General features: G+C 49.3%; 1 protein-coding gene across 3 annotated transcripts in view; it reads left to right on the forward strand.

Moving 5' to 3' along the window:
- The window catches only part of LOC116955637 (glutamate receptor ionotropic, kainate 2-like), a 112853-nt gene that overhangs the window by 31247 nt on the left and 61104 nt on the right, over positions 1-20502 (forward strand). For all 3 annotated transcript variants that reach the window (XM_076053278.1, XM_076053280.1, XM_076053279.1), the window contains exons 3-6: positions 8410-8577; positions 15862-15956; positions 18880-19045; positions 19849-20030. In XM_076053278.1, coding sequence (XP_075909393.1) covers positions 8410-8577; positions 15862-15956; positions 18880-19045; positions 19849-20030 — 611 coding nt within the window. The remainder of the gene's footprint in view (positions 1-8409; positions 8578-15861; positions 15957-18879; positions 19046-19848; positions 20031-20502) is intronic.

The following is a 20502-nucleotide window of genomic DNA, read 5'->3' on the forward strand; positions in this document are numbered from 1 at the left end:
CTTTTCCGAACATAGATGGACTCGTCCATCTGAACAAACTGTCAAATCGCTCTCCGTGGTGCTAACGTTAAAAATAACCGCCACTTTTTTCAAATTTTCCTGTTGTGGTTTTCACACCTGATGGTGATTGCTTGTGTTGCAGTCAAAACGTCGTGAGAATTTTATTGTTTAATATTTTTATTATTTTTTTGTTTCCCTTCTACGTGACTTTACCTAAAGAACCAAGAATATATATGAGCAATGTTGAGTCTATGGGCAGTGCTGAGTCTATGGGGCAGTGCTGAGTCTACGGGTCGTGTTGAGTCTATGGGTAGTGTTGAGTCTATTGGCAGTGTTGAGTCAATAGGCAGTGTTGAGTCTATGGGGCAGTGTTGAGTCTGTGGGCAGCATTGAGTCTATGGGCAGTGTTGAGTCTATGGGCAGTGTTGAGTCTATGGGCAGTTTTGAGTCAAGGGGCAGTGGTAAGTCAATGGGCAGTGTTGAGTCTATAGGCAGTGTTGATTATATGGGGCAGTGTTGATTATATGGGGCAGTGTTGAGTCTGTGGGCAGTGTTTAGTCTATGGGCAGTGCTGAGTATACGGGGCAGTGTTGAGTCTTTGGGCAGTGTTGAGTCTATGGGCATTATTGAGTCTGTGGGCAGTGTTGAGTCTATGGACAGTGCTGAGTCTATGGGCAGTTTTGAGTCTATGGGCAGTGTTGAGTCTATGGACAGTGCTGAGTCTATGGGCAGTGCTGAGTCGATGGGTCGTGTTGAGTCTATGGGTAGTGTTGAGTCTATGGGCAGTGTTGAGTCTATGGGGCAGTGTTGAGTATGTGGGCAGTGTTGAGTATATGGGGAGTGTTGAGTCTATTGGCAGTTTTGAGTCTATGGGCAGTTTTGAGTCTATAGGCAGTGTTGATTATATGGGGCAGTGTTGAGTCTATGGGCGGTGTTGAGTCTATGGACAGTGTTGAGGCTATGGGCTGTTTTCAGTCTATGGGCAGTGTTGAGTCTATGGGGAGTGTTGAGTCTATGGGCAGTGTTGAGTATATGGGCAGTGTTGAGTATATGAGCAGTGTTGAGTCTATGGGCATTGTTGAGTCTATGGGCAGTGTTGAATCTATGGGCAGTGCTGAGTCTATGGGCAGTGCTGAGTCTATGGGCAGTGTTGAGTCTATGGGCAGTGTTGAGCCTATGGGCAGTGCTGAGTCTATTAGCTGTTTTGAGTCTATGGGCAGTGATGAGTCTATGGGCAGTGTTGAGTCTATGGGCAGTTTTGAGTCTATGGGGCAGTGTTGAGTCTATGGGCAGTGTTGAGTCTATGGGCAGTTTTGAGTCTATGGGCAGTTTTGAGTCTATGGGGCAGTGTTGAGTCTATGGGCAGTGTTGAGTCTATGGGCAGTGTTGAGCCTATGGGCAGTGCTGAATCTATTAGCTGTTTTGAGTCTATGGGGCAGTGTTGAGTCTATGGGCAGTGTTGAGTCTATGGGCAGTGTTGAGTCTATGGGCAGTTTTGAGTCTATGGGCAGTGTTGAGTCTATGGGGCAGTGTTGAGTCTATGGGCAGTGTTGAGTCTATGGGCAGTAAATAATTAAAGCTTTCTTTTTCCTTGCTTATCTGTCCGTCTTTTCTCTCCTTGCCTCTTGGTGTCTCTGTATATGTATTTCTGCAGACTTGTACCTCGTATTTGTTCACTCTGTCTATGCTGGTATGTTACATCCAGAGGATGAACACGAAATTTAGCACTCCTCTGAAATTCGTGGTCTGCCAGGCAAGTGTCTAACTGTGTTGTTGGCCTGACTGGTTTTGCATCACGTAATTTTTTCTTAGGTTTGTTGAATTCTCTATCTCTCATCTTCTTGTTGTATTTACCTCCGTGCAGTTTAACGCTCTCTATGTGTTGCGTTGGTATCGCCCTGTATGCTCCCTCGCATATTTGTTTTTTACACCTGATGAAGATCGCTTGTGTTGCGGTCGAAACGTCGTGATTGATTTATATTAATGCAATTTTATGGTATTTCTACATACGTGACTTTACCGAGAAAACCAATGAGTAACCTATGGGCAGTGTTGAGTTTATGGGCAGTGTTGAGTCTATGGGCAGTGTTGAGTCTATGGGCAGTGTTGAGTCTATGGGCAGTGCTGAGTCTATGGGCAATGTTGCGTCTGTGGGCCGTGTTGAATCTATGGGCAGTGTTGAATCTACTGTATGTGCTGTTTTGAGTCTATGGGCAGTGCTGAGTCTATGGGCAATGTTGAGTCTATGGGCAGTGCTGAGTCTATGGGCAGTGCTGAGTCTATCGGCAGTGTTGAGTCTATGGGCAGTGTTGAGTCTGTGGGCAGTGTTGAGTCTATGGGCAGTGCTGAGTCTGTGGGCAGTGCTGAGTCTATGGGCAGTGCTGAGTCTATGGGCAGTGTCGAGTCTATGGGCAGTGCTGAGTCTATGGGCAGTGTTGAGTCTATGGGCAGTGTTAAGTCTAGTGTTGAGTCTATGGGCAATGCTGATTCTATGAGCAGTGTTGAGTCTATGGGCATTGTTGAGTCTATGGGCAGTGTTGAATCTATGGGCAATGTTGAGTCTACGGGGCAGTGTTGAGGTTATGGGCTGTTTTGAGTCTATGGACAGTGTTGAGTCTATGCGCAGTTTTGAGTCTATGGGCAGTGTTGAGTCTATGCGCAGTGTTGAGTCTATGGGCAGTGTTGAGTCTATGGACAGTGTTGAGTCTATAGGCAGTGCTGAGTCTAGGGGTAGCGTTGAGTCTATGGGCAGTGGTGAATCTATGGGCAGTGTTGAGTCTATGGGGAGTGCTGAGTCGATTGGCAGTGTTGAGTCTATGTGCAGTTTTGAGTCTATGGGCAGTGTTGAGTCTATGTGCAGTTTTGAGTCTATGGGCAGTGTTGAGTCTATGGGCAGTGTTGAGTCTATCGGCAGTGTTGAGTCTATGCGGAGTGTTGAATCTATGGGCAGTGTTGAGGCTACTGTATGTGCAGTGTTGAGGCTATGGGCTGTTTTGAGTCTATGGGCAATGTTGAATCGATGGGCAGTGTTGAGTCTATGAGCAGTGTTGAGTCTATGGGCAGTGCTGAGTCTTTGGGCAGTGCTGAGTCTATGGGGAGTGCTGAGTCTATGGGCAGTGTTGAGTCTATGGGCAGTGCTGAGTCTATGGGCAGTGTTGAGTCTATGGGCAGTGCTGAGTCTTTGGGCAGTGCTGAGTCTATGGGGAGTGCTGAGTCTATGGACAGTGTTGAGTCTATAGGCAGTGTTGATTCTATGGGGCACTGTTGAGTCTATGGGCAGTGTTGAGTCTATGGGCAGTGTTGAGTCTATGGGCAGTGTTGAGTCTATGGGCAGTGTAGAATCTATGGGCAGTGTTGAGTCTATGGGGAGTGCTGAGTATATGGGCAGTGTTGAGTCTATGGGCAGTTTTGAGTCTATTGGCAGTGCTGAGTCTATGGGCAGTGTTGAGTCTATGGGCAGTTTTGAGTCTATGGGCAGTGTTGATTATATGGGGCAGTGTTGAGTCTATGGGCAGTGCTGAGTCTATGGGCATTGTTGCTTCTGTGGGCCGTGTTGAATCTATGGGCAGTGTTGAATCTACTGTATGTGCTGTTTTGAGTCTATGGGCAGTGCTGAGTCTATGGGCAATGTTGAGTCTATGGGCAGTGCTGAGTCTATGGGCAGTGCTGAGTCTATGGGTTGTGTTGAGTCTATGGGCAGTGCTGAGTCTATGGGCAGTGCTGAGTCTATCGGCAGTGTTGAGTCTATGGGCAGTGTTGAGTCTGTGGACAGTGTTGAGTCTATGGGCAGTGCTGAGTCTGTGGGCAGTGCTGAGTCTATGGGCAGTGCTGAGTCTATGGGCAGTGTCGAGTCTATGGGCAGTGCTGAGTCTATGGGCAGTGTTGAGTCTATGGGCAGTGTTAAGTCTATGGGCAGTGTTGAGTCTATGGGCAGTGCTGATTCTATGAGCAGTGTTGAGTCTATGGGCAGTGCTGATTCTATGAGCAGTGTTGAGTCTATGGGCTGTGTTGAGTCTATGGGCAGTGTTGAGTCTATGGGCAGTGCTGAGTCTATGGGCATTGTTGAGTCTATGGGCAGTGCCGAGTCTTTGGGCAGTGTTGAGTCTATGGGCTGTGTTGAGTCTATGGGCAGTGCTGAGTCGATGGGCAGTGTCGAGTCTATGGGCAGTGCTGAGTCTATGGGCAGTGTTGAGTCTATGGGCAGTGTTAAGTCTATGGGCAGTGTTGAGTCTATGGGCAGTGCTGATTCTATGAGCAGTGTTGAGTCTATGGGCAGTGCTGATTCTATGAGCAGTGTTGAGTCTATGGGCTGTGTTGAGTCTATGGGCAGTGTTGAGTCTATGGGCAGTGCTGAGTCTATGGGCATTGTTGAGTCTATGGGCAGTGCCGAGTCTTTGGGCAGTGTTGAGTCTATGGGCTGTGTTGAGTCTATGGGCAGTGCTGAGTCTATGGGCAGTGCTGAGTCTATGGGCAGTGCTGAGTCTGTGGGCAGTGTTGAGTCTATGGGCAGTGTTGAGTCTATGGGCAGTGCTGAGTCTATGGGCAATGTTGCGTCTGTGGGCCGTGTTGAATCTATGGGCAGTGTTGAATCTACTGTATGTGCTGTTTTGAGTCTACGGGCAGTGCTGAGTCTATGGGCAATGTTGAGTCTATGGGCAGTGCTGAGTCTATTGGCAGTGCTGAGTCTATCGGCAGTGTTGAGTCTATGGGCAGTGTTGAGTCTGTGGGCAGTGTTGAGTCTATGGGCAGTGCTGAGTCTGTGGGCAGTGCTGAGTCTATGGGCAGTGCTGAGTCTATGGGCAGTGTTAAGTCTAGTGTTGAGTCTATGGGCAATGCTGATTCTATGAGCAGTGTTGAGTCTATGGGCATTGTTGAGTCTATGGGCAGTGTTGAATCTATGGGCAATGTTGAGTCTACGGGGCAGTGTTGAGGTTATGGGCTGTTTTGAGTCTATGGACAGTGTTGAGTCTATGCGCAGTTTTGAGTCTATGGGCAGTGTTGAGTCTATGGGCAGTGTTGAGTCTATGGACAGTGTTGGGTCTATAGGCAGTGCTGAGTCTAGGGGTAGCGTTGAGTCTATGGGCAGTGGTGAATCTATGGGCAGTGTAGAGTCTATGGGGAGTGCTGAGTCGATTGGCAGTGTTGAGTCTATGTGCAGTTTTGAGTCTATGGGCAGTGTTGAGTCTATGTGCAGTTTTGAGTCTATGGGCAGTGTTGAGTCTATGGGCAGTGCTGAGTCTATCGGCAGTGTTGAGTCTATGCGGAGTGTTGAATCTATGGGCAGTGTTGAGGCTACTGTATGTGCAGTGTTGAGGCTATGGGCTGTTTTGAGTCTATGGGCAATGTTGAATCGATGGGCAGTGTTGAGTCTATGAGCAGTGTTGAGTCTATGGGCAGTGCTGAGTCTTTGGGCAGTGCTGAGTCTATGGGGAGTGCTGAGTCTATGGGCAGTGTTGAGTCTATGGGCAGTGCTGAGTCTATGGGCAGTGTTGAGTCTATGGGCAGTGCTGAGTCTTTGGGCAGTGCTGAGTCTATGGGGAGTGCTGAGTCTATGGACAGTGTTGATTCTATGGGGCACTGTTGAGTCTATGGGCAGTGTTGAGTCTATGGGCAGTGTTGAGTCTATGGGCAGTGTTGAGTCTATGGGCAGTGTAGAATCTATGGGCAGTGTTGAGTCTATGGGGAGTGCTGAGTATATGGGCAGTGTTGAGTCTATGGGCAGTTTTGAGTCTATTGGTAGTGCTGAGTCTATGGGCAGTGTTGAGTCTATGGGCAGTTTTGAGTCTATGGGCAGTGTTGATTATATGGGGCAGTGTTGAGTCTATGGGCAGTGCTGAGTCTATGGGCATTGTTGCTTCTGTGGGCCGTGTTGAATCTATGGGCAGTGTTGAATCTACTGTACGTGCTGTTTTGAGTCTATGGGCAGTGCTGAGTCTATGGGGAATGTTGAGTCTATGGGCAGTGCTGAGTCTATGGGCAGTGCTGAGTCTATGGGTTGTGTTGAGTCTATGGGCAGTGCTGAGTCTATGGGCAGTGCTGAGTCTATCGGCAGTGTTGAGTCTATGGGCAGTGTTGAGTCTGTGGACAGTGTTGAGTCTATGGGCAGTGCTGAGTCTGTGGGCAGTGCTGAGTCTATGGGCAGTGCTGAGTCTATGGGCAGTGTCGAGCCTATGGGCAGTGCTGAGTCTAGGGGCAGTGTTGAGTCTATGGGCAGTGTTAAGTCTATGGGCAGTGTTGAGTCTATGGGCAGTGCTGATTCTATGAGCAGTGTTGAGTCTATGGGCAGTGCTGATTCTATGAGCAGTGTTGAGTCTATGGGCTGTGTTGAGTCTATGGGCAGTGTTGAGTCTATGGGCAGTGCTGAGTCTATGAGCAGTGTTGAGTCTATGGGCAGTGCTGAGTCTATGGGCATTGTTGAGTCTATGGGCAGTGCCTAGTCTTTGGGCAGTGTTGAGTCTATGGGCTGTGTTGAGTCTATGGGCAGTGCTGAGTCTATGGGCAGTGCTGAGTCTATGGGCAGTGCTGAGTCTATGGGCAGTGCTGATCAATGCGTAGTGGCCTTATCGACGTCGGAGACTGTTCTTAGAGGCGACACGTATTCATTATAAACACTTCTGTTACAGTATCGAATCTTAATACTTGAAGAGATAACGGCCTCTTCATCCCGTACCCTACAGAGGGAACGGTCCCCAAGCTTTACCCGCGCTAGCTGCCTGGTTCCCTCACTCCTGGCCCTCTCTCCCGAGCTCTCAGACCTGGCACAGCTTCGGCGCAGGTCCCGACCACCAGCCCCACGAGTCCGGCCCTCAGAAGGACATCGGCCCTCGCGGCTCCGCTGTCGCACCCCCTGGCTTGCCTTGCCCTGCCCTCAAAAAGGACAGCGGATCAAGGGAGCTCCAGGGCCTAGCTAGTGGGTCTTCTTTCTTCAACTGGCTCTTCATTTCAGCTCTCCGGGTTCCAGCTTTTATACATTCCCTCTGCGAGGGGTGTGGCTGGGAGGGATCACAGCGTCCCCCACAGCCCCCCAGGCTGGTGGCCGTAGCGGACGTGGTTGTAGCCACCGCCCTACAACCGCGTGTCCCCGTCCCATAACACCTCGACAAATGTACAGGGGAAGTTGTTTCCAGTGGAGGGGTGCAGCGGGGAAGAAGGAGCGAACACGAACCTGGGCGCGATAATAACATCGCTGCAGCTTTTGATGCAAAGCTTTCTTGACTGCAGTAATTCATATTCTTAGCTCTTTCGGTAAAGTCACGTTGAAGGGAAACAATAAAATAATAAAATATATATAAAACAATAAAAAAAATTCTCACGACGTTTCGACCATAACCACCTGATGACGACCGTTTGTGTTAGCACCACTGATAATGACACTGCTGGTCAGAAAGACGATGCTGCTGATGATGATCATGCTGCTGATGATGATGATCCTGCTGCTCGTGTAAGTTTTTGAACTTATTTCGCACCGTACGTAGCCAACCGTGCTAATCGGAGGTGCGGTGGAAGGACATCACACATGACGATGGCAATGCTACAAACTAAGTTGCCTCTGTGGTAGTAGTTACATTGGAGAAACCAAACGACACGTCTCGGACCGCATTCGTGAACACAAAGCAGTCCTAAAACACGGTAGGACCAACACCTCGGCCGTGGCAGATCACTGTTATAATTCAGTAGGCTCACATGACATTGACTTCTCCAAGACAGAGGTTCTTCGCAAGCCACCTGGCTACCATGAAGGATTCGTTCGTGAGACTATCCACATATACAAGCACAGAGACAATTTCAACCGAGAAGATGGATTCTGGCTTAGCAATCATTGGAAGGATTTGATCAACCATTTCGGGTCTCAATTGATTGTTTACACTTACGGTGGCTTTCAGACCGCATCCATTATTTTCGTCTCCCCCCTCCTCTTTTCCGAACATAGATGGACTCGTCCATCTGAATAACTACTAAATCGCTCTCCGTGGTGCTAACGTAAAAAAAAAACGCCACTTTTTTCAAATGTTCTTGCTGTGGTGTTCACACCTGATGATGATTGTTGCAGTCGAAACGTCGTGAGAGTTTTATTGTTTTATATTTTTATTATTTCATTGTTTCCCTTCTACGTGACTTTACCGAAAGAACCAAGCATATGATGGCAATGCTGCTTGATGGAACATGACAATGCTGCTGCTGCTGCTGACATAGAATAATGATGCATCAATCCTGCTGCCCCCGCTGCTTCTGCACATGCTGCCCCTGCTGCCCGTGCTGATGCTGCTACCTCTGGCTGTCCCTGGTCCTGCTGCCCATATTGCCCCTGTTGCTGCTGCTGCTGCCCCCGCTGCTGCTGCTGCTGGCCATGCTGCCCCTGTTGCTGCTGCCACCTGTTGCTGCTACTGCCCCGCGTTTCTCGGGGGGCAGGTGGCATTTTCGAGACTCTGGACGGAGGTCCGGCGAGCGCGGAGGAGATGGCGTTCAAATTCGCGGTCAACTCCATCAACCGCAACCGCACGCTGCTGCCCAACACGACGCTCACCTACGACATCCAGCGCATCAACATCTACGACAGCTTCGAGGCCTCGCGCAAAGGTGCCCTCACCTCCCCTAGCTACCCAGACCGTCTTTGTCTCACTCCTCACCTCCCCTACCTACCCAGACCGTCTTTGTCTCACTCCTCACCTCCCCTACCTACCTAGACCGTCTTTGTCTCACTCCTCACCTCCCCTAGCTACCCAGACCGTCTTTGTCTCACTCCCCACCTCCCCTACCTACCCAGACCGTCTTTGTCTCACTCCTCACCCCCTACCTACCCAGACCGTCTTTGTCTCACTCCTCACCTCTCCTAGCTACCCAGACCGTCTTTGTCTCACTCCTCACCTCCTCTAGCTACCCAGACCGTCTTTGTCTCACTCCTCACCTCCCCTAGCTACTCAGACCGTCTTTGTCTCACTCCTCACCTCCCCTAGCTACCCAGACCGTCTTTGTCTCACTCCCCACCTCCCTACCTACCCAGACCGTCTTTGTCTCACTCCTCACCTCCCCTAGCAACCCAGACCGTCTTTGTCTCACTCCTCACCTCCCCTAGCTACCCAGACCGTCTTTGTCTCCCACCCACCAACCCCTCCCCCCTCTCTATCCATCTCTCCGGGTCGGTATGCAACTCTATGGTTCCACACATTTGAACGTGCCGCTGTGCATCTCTAACGGGTCGCTATGGATGTCTGCGAGTCTCCATGCATCCCATCGTGTCGCCGGCTCTCTCTGTCTCTCGATGTTCCCGTGAGTGTTTACAACGTGCTCCACACCGTCTCTGGCGGTGTGGAGACGGCTGTTCAGCGTCGGCCTCTGCTGCCGTGATGCTGTCGATGGTTCTACCAGTGGTAGGGTGAGCCGGGTGGGTGAGTAGGGTGGGTGAGTGGGGTGAGTAGGGTGAGTGCGTTAAGGCGCTTTGCCGGTGTCCGAGAATCGAGCCGTCCCCCTGCAAGGAGCATTCCGGGTCCGTGTAGCAGTAGAAGACGTTTCGACCAAATTGTCCTCCTCTATTGCACTTGTTATCAAGTTATGAAGAAGGGGCCGCTTGCATGAAACGTAGCCTCTAAAGTAAGAGCTGCCCGCTTTGAAGGCCACAGTGTTATTGACGAATGTGTAGAGTAGTGGTGTTGGTGTCTGTGCGTGAGCACCCATCAGCAACAAATGGTTGACTTCCTGAGATGTCTGGCAGATGTTAACCCACTGGTGCTGCCCACTGTACCATCCAACACGCTGCATGCGCTGTAGCTGTTGCGAGCTTCGATCCTCTGCCCTCCGCTGTTGTTGGAGGGCGACTCGGAATCATGATCTTTAACGCAACTGGAGGAATCCGATGAGCTTCAAAGCTCTTTCTTTTGCCTCCGACTGCCCTGCAGCAGCGTCCTCCACGAGCCGCCTCCTTGACGCCGCTCGGTGCAGGTCATCGGCAAATCGCCCACTCAGCTCTTAAATTCTCAGCCCATATCTTATCTCACCTTGCCATGCCCATTAAGCCTCCCCTATCCGGGCCAAACACAAGTTCCTCGGGTATGCGGTGCCTGGGCACACCAGGCTACTACATGACCCAGCAAACAAATGCGTGCTTTTATCAGCGGAGCTCAGCGATGTCAGTGAATCGTCACTGCATCACCGAATTGCTTCAAAAGCGGGGACGAGTGTTCTTGGAAGTGGATTTCGCGACACGTGCGGAATATTGTTTCCAAGTGGAGATGCAGAGAGACACACAGAGACCCAGAGAGATGCGTAGAGACTACGGACCGCACAGTGAATCCACCGCGGTCTGCGCAACTTCAACGGCGGAGGAAGAGCGACTGGACGGGAACTCTCTCTCTCTCTGTATCTTTCTGTCTCTCTGTGTCACTCTCTCTGTCTCTCTGTATCTTTCTGTCTCTCTGTGTCACTCTCTCTCTGTCTCTCTCTGTGTCTCTCTCTGTGTCTCTCTCTCTCTCTCTGTCTCTCTCTGTGTGTCTCTCTCTGTCTCTCTCTCTGTATCTCTCTCTGTGTCACTCTCTGTGTGTCTCTCTCTCTGTGTCTTTCTCTGTGTGTCTCTCTCTGTGTCTCTCTCTCTGTAACTCTCTCTCTGTCACTCTCTGTGTCTCTCTGTGTGTCTCTATCTGTGTGTCTCTCTCTCTGTCTCTCTCTGTGTCTCTCTCTCTCTGTGTCACTCTCTGTGTCTCTCTGCGTGTCTTTCTCTGTGTCTCTGTGTCTCTCTCTGTATCTCTCTGTCTCTCTGTGTCACTTTGTCTCTCTCTCTGTCTCTTTCTGTCTCTCTCTCTGTCTCTCTGTGTCACTCTCTCTCTGTCTCTCTCTCTGTCTCTCTCTGTCTCTCTCTCTGTATCGTTCTCTGGCTCTCTGTCTCTCTCGCTCTTTGTGTATGTCTCTCTCTGTCTCTCTCCACGTGACTTTTCTTTCATGTTATGCGCGGTGCTTTTTAACGCCACAGCGGGTGGATTTGTAACGTTTATTTTCATTCGTGTTGCTGGTGACTTTGTGTATTTCATATCGAAATCGCCTCCAGTCCTTTTGCTGCTGGCGGCAATAAAAGTTGTTTAAAAGTAGAAAAAAAAGTCTGTCTCTCTGCTGAAGCTCTCTTGTCGTGGCTACCAGCAGCAGGAGACCACGACATTGGCATCTTTAGCTGCTAATCCACATTACCATACCCTAGAATGAGAATAGTCTATGGGCAATGTTAGTCTGTGGGTAATGTTAATCTATGGACAATGTTAATATATGGGCAATGTTAGTCGATGGGCAATGTTAATCTATGGGCAATGATAGTCTATAGGCAATGCTAGTGTATGGGCAATGTTCGTATATGGGTAATGTTAGTCTATGGGTAATGTTAATCTATGGACAATGTTAATATGTGGGCAATGTTAGTCTATGGGCAATGCTATTCTATGGGCAGTGTTAGTCTATGGGCAATGTTAGTCTGTGGGTAATGTTAATCTAAGGGCAATGTTGATATATGGGCAATGTTAATCTATGGGCAGTGTTAGTCTATGGGCAATGTTAGCCTGTGGATAATGTTAATCTATGGGCAATGTTAGTCTATGGGCAATGTTAATCTATGGACAATGTTAATCTATGGACAATGTTAATCTATGGACAATGTTAATCTATGGACAATGTTAATCTATGGACAATGTTAATCTATGGGCAATGTTAATCTATGGGCAATGATAGTCTATGGGCAATGCTAATCTACGGGCAATGCTAGTCTATGGGCAATGTTAATCTATGGACAATGATAGTCTATGGGCAATTTTAATCTATGAGCAATGATAGTCTATGGGCAATGTTAATCTACGGGCAGTGTTAGTCTATTGGCAATGTTAATCTATGGACAATGTTAATCTATGGACAATGTTAATCTATGGGCAATGTTAGTCTATGGGCAATGTTAATCTATGGGCAGTGTTAATCTATCGGCAATGTTAATATATGGGCAGTGTTAATCTATGGGCAGTGTTAGTCTATGGGCAATGTTAGCCTGTGGTTAATGTTAATCTATGGGCAATGTTAATATATGGGCAATGTTAATATATGGAAAATGTTAATCTATGGGCAATATTAGTCTATGGGCAATGTTAATCTATGGGCAGTGTTAATCTATGGGCAGTGTTAATCTATGGGCAGTGTTAATCTATGGGCAATGTTGATATATGGGCAGTGTTAATCTATGGGCAGTGTTAGTCTATGGGCAATGTTAGTCTATGGGCAATGTTAATCTATGGGCAGTGTTAGTCTATGGGCAATGTTAGCCTGTGGGTAATGTTAATCTATGGGCAATGTTAATATATGGACAATGTTAATCTATGGGCAATGTTAGTCTATGGGCAATGTTAATATATGGGCAGTGTTAATCTATGGGCAGTGTTAGTCTATGGGCAATGTTAGTCTATGGGCAATGTTAATCTATGGGCAGTGTTAGTCTATGGGCAATGTTAGCCTGAGGGTAGTGTTAATCTATGGGCAATTATAGTCTATGGGCAATTTTAATCTATGGTCAGTATCAGTCTATGGGCAATGTTAATATATGGACAATGTTAATCTATGGGCAATGTTAATATATGGACAATGTTAATCTATGGGCAATGATAGTCTATGGGCAGTGTTAATCTATGGGCAGTGTTAATCTATGGGCAATGTTAATCTATGGGCAATGTTAATCTATGGACAATGTTAATATATAGACAATGTTAATCTATGTGCAATGTTAGTCTATGGGCAATGTTAATCTCTGGGCAATGTTAATCTATGGGCAATGTTAATATATGGGCAGTGTTAATCTATGGGCAGTGTTAGTCTATGGGCAATGTTAACCTGTGGGTAAAGTTAATCTATGGGCAATGTTAATCTATGGGCAATGTTAATCTATGGGCAATGTTAATCTATGGCCAATGATAGTCTATGGGCAATGTTAATCTATGGCCAATGATAGTCTATGGGCAATGTTAATCTACGGGCAATGATAGTCTATGGGCAATGTTAGTCTATGGGCACTGATAGTCTATGGGTCTATGGGCCAAAATTTAAAACCACTGTGGTCTGCGCGACTTCGACAGAGGAGGAACAGGACAACACTCTCCCTGCCTCTCTGCTGAGAGACACGGAGAGAGATTGCCATCGTGCGCCGGAATAGATTAGAATGCAGGATCGTCAGCGGATAGGCATTAGACTGTTTCCAGTTGTAGTGCCTTACGCCGACGATGCTGACTCTAAAATAGTTTCACGTAGCGGTAGGCGACCTAATGATGATGATGATGACGACGCAGGCAGTGATGAGAAAGGAAACTGGCACTCTTTGTTAGACGACTGGGAAATTAAAAGTGCGTGTAGTTGTTGTTATTGTTGCTGATCGGAAAATGCGGAAGGAACTGGAAAAAAAGAGGAAGGCTTAAGAGAGCATGGCTTGAGGACGACATCGTAAGAGATTCGTGTCCAGAGAAGATGTGGCCACTCGCTTGAGTATGTTGGCACTGCAAGACAGAGAAAAGTGGAAATTGATGAGGAAATGTGCAGCAGTGGACACCTACGGGCTCTCTGACCCAAGGATCGTGATGATGATGATAATGATACCCTGTGTGCTAGTTGTAGTGCCTTACGCCGGCGATCTCGACTCCAAGCCGGCTTCCTGTAGGAGCCAGCAATGGTCCGGACCGAAAACTAAAAAAAAATTCCGAGCTAAAAATGTAAAGCGACTGTCAAATGGAAATGAATTCGGGGAATTAATGAAACAGAATTTATTTATAAATTTGACGTAAATTTGCTCTGCACTTCAAATGCCACCCCCACCCCTCCCCCCCCAGCAGGGGAACAAATGGGCGACTTTACCAAGGCACCTCCCGGTAATTAATTAACGAATCGGGTAATCGGATCCTGATTACAATCTGCAGATGTCAACCCCTCCTCGCCCTCGTCAACCCCCACCCCGCCCTTCCCCCCGCCCCTCCCCCCGCCCTCCTCTCACCCCTCCCCCCTCCCCACCCACCACCGGGTCCGTCCTCTCGCCCCTCCTTCACGAGGAAGCTGTGGGTGGGCTCGCATCGCGCTGCAAGCTGGGATGATGACTGTGGGTCATTAACGGCCGCTAATTGCGAGGAATTGCACCGCGAATGCTCGGAGATCGGGGGATGAAAGCGTCTTAATTAAGAGATAATTACACGCCCCGCCGAGTGGCGCTAATTACTGCCGGATTAGTTGCGTCGGTGGAACGCGGACGGTGAACTTGGCGTGGAGACAGGGGCCTCTTGCGCAATGCGGTTTGAGTGTGTGGGTGAGTGAGTGGATACGTGGTTGGGTGGGTGAGTTGGTGGGTGAGTGAGTGGATGAGTGGGTGGGTGGCTGGGTGAGTGGGTGAGTGAGCGGATGAGTGAGTGAGTGGATGAGTGAGTGAGTGGGTGAGTGAGTGAGCGGGTGAGTGAGTGAGTGAGTGGGTGAGTGAGTGAGTGGGTGAGTGAGTGAGTGGGTGAGTGAGTGAGTGAGTCAGTGGGTGAGTGAGTGAGTGAGTGGGTGAGTGAGTGAGTGGGTGGGTGTGTGGCTGGGTGAGTGGGTGGGTGGGTGGCTGGGTGAATGGGTGGGTGGGTGGCTGGGTGAGTGGGTGGGTGGCTGGCTGGGTGAGTGGGTGGGTGGCTGGGTGAGTGGGTGGCTGGGTGAGTGGGTGAGTGCGTGGGTGAGTGGGTGGGTGGGTGGGTGAGTGAGTGTGTGAGTGAGTGGTTGAGTGGGTGAGTGAGTGAGTGGGTGAGTGGCTGTGTGAGTGAGTGGGTGGGTGGGTGACTGAGTGGGCGGATGACTGAGTGGGTGGATGACTGAGTGGGTGGGTGGGTAAGTGTGAGCGAGTGAGTGGGTGGATGAGTGAGTGGGTGAGTGAGTGAGTGGGTGAGTGGGTGGGTGAGTAAATGAGTGGATGGGTAAATGAGTGTGTGAGCGGGTGAGAGAATGAGCGGGTGGGTGAATGTTTGAGTGCGTGCGATGGAGAGAGGGATTGTGGGTGAGATGCTAGGTACGTGCATAAATGATTGAGCGAGTCAAAGTGCGTCTGGGATGTAGGGTTTCAAATATAGGAGGAGGTCGTGGGATTCGATCCTGAACCTGCTGCCTGCTGTATATTTGCGTGTATCTCTCTCCCCATGGTCGCGTGGATTTTTCTCCGGGTCCTCCGGTTTTCCCCTCTGCATTTATATTCAAAAATCACCACGCGTTTAGAGTGTTTGGGATAGATGGAGGGTGAGGTGCTGGGTGAGTGAGTGAGATAGATGGAGGGTGAGGTGCTGGGTGAGTGAATGAGTGAGATGGAGGGTGAGGTGCTGGGTGAGTGAATGCGCGTGACGGAGCGTGAGTGTTAGAAGGCGAGGTGTGTGACGTGACCGGCAGGGGGCGATCAGCCTGCCTGGGGGTCGTCGGCAGAGACACCGCCGCTGCCGTTCCCGCACGAGTTCACTCCCCCCTCTCCCATGTCCCCTCTCCCCACTCCCCCATGTCCCCTCTCACCCCTCCCCCACGTCCCCTCTCAACCCCCCTCTCCCCCCCCCATGTCCCCCCCCCTCTCCCCCCCCATGTCCCCCCCTCTCCCCCCCCCCCATGTCCCCTCTCACTCCTCCCTCTCCCCCCTCCCCCATGCCCCCTCTCCCCCCTCCCCCATGTCCCCTCTCCCCCATGCCCCCTCTCACCCCTCCCCCATGCCCCCTCTCACCCCTCCCCCATGTCCCCTTCCCCCCCCCCTCTCCCCCCCCATGTCCCCCCCCCCTCTCCCCCCCCCCATGTCCCCTCTCACCCCCCCTCTCCCCCCATGTCCCTCTCCCCCCCATGCCCCCCCCCACCCCCTCCCTGACCCACCCCCAGCCTGCGACCAGCTCTCGCTGGGCGTCGCTGCTATCTTCGGGCCCTCCCACTCGGCGTCGGCGAGCTCCGTGCAGTCCATCTGCAACGCGCTCGAGGTGGGTGCCACTGCGGCCCCTCGGTGCCGCGGGGTGTCGACTCACCTCGCAAGGCCACGCAGGAGGACCGTGGGGGTTCGATGCCGACCCTCACGACGCCTGCTGCTGCTGCTGTCTCTCTGTCTCCTCTCTCTCTCTCTCTGGCTCCTCTTCGTTGAGCTCTCATTTGTGATAGCCAGGCCGCTTATGGATAAGAGCTACGTAGCTCAGTAGGGGGCTTAACCTGGTAAAAAAATTAATAATATTTAAAAAAATAATGATGGTGTCTGTGTGTGTCTGTGTGTGTGTGTGTGTTGAATTAATTGTCGGTGCTGGGGGAAGATGGACTAACGCGAAAAGCATTGCTTCAGTGGCTTCCTCGTGTGGTAGTTAGTGGTGGTAGTAGTAGTTAGTGGTAGTAGTTAGTAGTAGTTAGTGGTAGTAGTAGTAGTTAGTGGTGGTAGTAGTAGTTAGTGGTAGTAGTAGTTAGTGGTGGTAGTAGTAGTTAGTGGTGGTAGTAGTAGTTAGTGGTGGTAGTAGTAGTTAGTGGTGGTAGTAGTAGTTAGTGGTGGTAGTAGTAGTTAGTGGTAGTAGTTAGTAGTTAGTGGTAGTAGTTAGTAGTAGTGGTGGTAGTAGTTAGTAGTAGTAGTTAGTGGTAGTAGTAGTTAGTGGTAGTAGTAGTTAGTGGTAGTTAGTAGTAGTTAGTGGTAGTAGAAGTTAGTAGTAGTGGTTAGTGGTAGTAGTAGTTATTAGTAGTAGTTAGTGGTAGTAGTAGTTAGTAGTGGTAGTTAGTGGTAGTAGTAGTTAGTGGTAGTAGTAGTTAGTAGTAGGAGTTAACGGTAGTAGTAGTTAATAGTGGTAGTTAGTGTTAGTAGTAGTAGTTAGTGGTAGTAGTAGTTAGTCGTAGTTAGTGGTAGTTGTAGTTTGTAGTAGTTACTGGTAGTAGTAGTTAGTAGTAATAGTTAGTGGTAGTAGTTATTAGTAGTAGTTACTGGTAGTAGTAGTTAGTAGTAGTAGTTAGTAGTAGTTAGTGGTAGTAGTAGTTAGTAGTAATAGTTCGTGGTAGTAGTTAGTAGTAGTTAGTGGTAGTAGTTAGGAGTTGTAGTTAGTGGTAGTAGTAGTTAGTAGTAGTTAGTGGAAGTAGTAGTTATTGGTAGTAGTTAGTGGTAGTAGTAGTAGTTAGTGGTAGTAGTTACTGGCAGTAGTAGTTAGTAGTATTAGTTAGTAGTAATAGTTAGTAGTAGTTATTAGTAGTAGTTACTGGCAGTAGTAGTTAGTAGTATTAGTTAGTAGTAGTTAGTGGTAGTAGTAGTTAGTAGTATTAGTTAGTAGTAGTTAGTGGTAGTAGTAGTTAGTGGTGGTAGTAGTTAGTGGTAGTAGTTAGTAGTAGTTAGTGGTAGTAGTTAGTAGTAGTTTGTGGTAGGAGTTAGTAGTAGTGGTGGTAGTAGTTATTAGTAGTAGTTAGTGGTGGTAGTAGTTAGTAGTAGTAGTGGTTAGTGGTGGTAGTAGTTAGTAGTAGTTAGTGGTAGTAGTAGTAGTTAGTGGTAGTAGTAGTTAGTGGTAGTAGTAGTTAGTAGTAGTTAGTGGTAGTAGTTAGTAGTAGTTAGTGGTAGTTAGTGGTAGTAGTTAGTAGTAGTTAGTGGTAGTAGTAGTTAGTGGTAGTTTGTAGTAGTAGTTAGTGGTTGTTAGTGGTAGTAGTAGTTAGTGGTAGTAGTAGTTAGTAGTAGTAGTTAGTGGTGGTAGTAGTAGTTAGTAGTAGTTTGTGGTAGGAGTTAGTAGTAGTGGTGGTAGTAGTTAGTAGTAGTAGTTAGTGGTAGTAGTAGTTAGTAGTAGTAGTGGTTAGTGGTGGTAGCAGTTAGTAGTAGTTAGTGGTAGTAGTTAGTAGTAGTTAGTGGTAGTAGTAGTTAGTGGTAGAAGTAGTTAGTGGTAGTAGTAGTTAGTGGTAGTAGTAGTTAGTGGTAGTTAATGGTAGTAGTAGTTAGTAGTAGTTAGTAGTAGTTAGTGGTAGTAGTAGTTAGTGGTAGTAGTAGTTAGTGGTAGTAGTAGTTAGTAGTAGTAGTTAGTGCTAGTAGTTAGTAGTAGTTAGTGGTAGTTAGTGGTAGTAGTAGTTAGTAGTAGTTAGTGGTAGTAGTAGTTAGTGGTAGTTAGTAGTAGTAGTTAGTGGTTGTTAGTGGTAGTAGTAGATAGTGGTAGTAGTAGTTAGTAGTAGTAGTTAGTGGTAGTAGTAGTAGTTAGTAGTTAGTGGTAGTAGTAGTTATTAGTAGTAGTTACTGCTAGTAGTAGTAGTTAGTGGTAGTAGTTAGTGGTGGCAGCGGTAGAAACCCTAACTCGTGGGATGTACAACCCCACCATGTAGGTGCCGCACGAGACGCAGTGGAAGCACCAGGTAGTAGTTAGTGGTAGTTAGTGGTAGTAGTTAGTGGTAGTAGTTAGTGGTAGTAGTAGTTAGTGGTAGTTAGTGGTAGTAGTTAGTGGTAGTAGTAGTTATTAGTAGTAGTTACTGCTAGTAGTAGTAGGTAGTGGTAGTAGTAGTTAGTGGTAGTAGTTAGTGGTAGTAGTAGTTAGTGGTAGTAGTTAGTGGTAGTTAGTGGTAGTAGTTAGTGGTAGTAGTAATTAGTGGTGGCAGCGGTAGAACCCTAACTCGTGGGATGTACAACCCCGCCGTGTAGGTGCCGCACGTGCAGACGCAGTGGAAGCACCAGGTAGTAGTTAGTGGTAGTAGTAATTAGTAGTAGTTAGTGGTAGTTAGTGGTGGCAGCGGTATAAACCCTAACTCGTGGGATGTACAACCCCGCCGTGTAGGTGCCGCACGTGCAGACGCAGTGGAAGCACCAGGTAGTAGTTAGTGGCAGTTAGTAGTAGTTAGTAGTAGTTAGTGGTAGTAGTAGTTAGTGGTGGCAGCAGTAAAACTCTAACTCGTGGAATGTACAAACCCACCGTGTAGGTGCCGCACGTGCAGACGCAGTGGAAGCACCAGGGACCGTCGGCCAGCCGCGACGTCTTCTACGTGAACCTTTACCCGGACTTCGCCTCCATCAGCCGCGCCATCCTCGATCTCGTCTCCTTCTACGGCTGGAAGGCCGTCACGGTCGTGTACGAGGATGGCACCGGTGTGTTGTTGTTGGTTGCTGTGGTTGTTGTTGTTGTTGTTTGTTTGTTGCTGTGGTTGTTGTTGTTGTTGTTGTTTGTTGGTGGTTTGCACGTTTCCCTCCAAGCCTGCAACGACGACGTGATGATGATGGTAGTGCTGGTGGTGATGATGGTAGTGCTGGTGGTGATGATGGTAGTGCTGATGGTGATGATGGTAGTGCTGGTGGTGGTGATGGTAGTGCTGGTGGTGATGGTAGTGCTGGTGGTGATGGTAGTGCTGGTGGTGATGGTAGTGCTGGTGGTGATGGTAGCGCTGGTGGTGATGGTAGTGCTGGTGGTGATGATGGTAGTGGTAGTACTGGTGGTGGTTGTTCTGGTTGTGGTAGTGTTGGTGATGGTAGTGCTGGTGGTAATGATGGTAGTGCTGGTGGTGATTGTAGTGCTGGTGGTAATGATGGTAGTGGTAGCGCTTGTGGTGGTGCTTCTGGTTGTGGTAGTGTTGGTGGTGGTAGTGCTGGTCATGGTAATACTGGTGGTGCTGGTGGTGGTGGTGGTGCTGGTGGTGGTGCTGCTGCTGGTGGTGCTACTGATGGTGGTGCTACTGATGGTGGTGGTGGTGGTGCTGGTGGTGCTGGTGGTGGTGGTGGTGCTGGTGGTGGTGCTGCTGCTGGTGGTGCTACTGATGGTGGTGCTACTGATGGTGGTGGTGGTGCTACTGATGGTGGTGCTGCTGGTGGTGGTGGTGCTGGTGATTGTACTCATCTGGACGACCATCGTCACCGACGATCATCTCGACGACGACGACGTTATCCTCGGGTGGCAGGCCTCATCCGCCTGCAGGAGCTGATCAAGGCGCCGTCACGCTACAACGTGCGCCTCAAGATCCGCCAGCTGCCGGGCGACGTTCGCGACTCCAAGCCGCTGCTCAAGGAGATGAAACGCGGCCGCGAGTTCCACGCCATCTTCGACTGCGGCCACGCCACCGCCGCCGACATCCTCCAGCAGGTCGCCCTCGTCGTCGGTAGCAATCATCGTCGGTGTCACACCAATCATCGTCGGTGTCACGCCAATCATCGTCGGTGTCACGCCAGTCGTCGTCGGTGTCACGCCAATCGTCGTCGGTGTCATGCCAATCATCGTCGGTGGTCATCGGTGTCACGCCAATCATCGTCGGTGTCACACCAATCATCGTCGGTGTTATGCCAATCATCGTCGGTGTCACGCCAGTCGTCGTCGGTGTCACGCCAATCATCGTCGGTGTCATGCCAATCATCGTCGGTGGTCATCGGTGTCACGCCAATCATCGTCGGTGTCACACCAATCATCGTCGGTGTTATGCCAATCATCGTCAGTGTCACGCCAGTCGTCGTTGGTGTCACACCAATCATCGTTGGTGTCACGCCAATCATCGTCGGTGTCACACCAATCATCGTCGGTGTCACACCAATCATCGTCGGTGTCACGCCAATCATCGTCG

This window comes from Petromyzon marinus, chromosome 60, assembly GCF_048934315.1.
Source record: "Petromyzon marinus isolate PM22_M1 ecotype Great Lakes invasive population chromosome 60, UKy_Petmar_22M1.pri1.0, whole genome shotgun sequence".
In the NCBI taxonomy this organism is placed as follows: domain Eukaryota; kingdom Metazoa; phylum Chordata; class Hyperoartia; order Petromyzontiformes; family Petromyzontidae; genus Petromyzon; species Petromyzon marinus.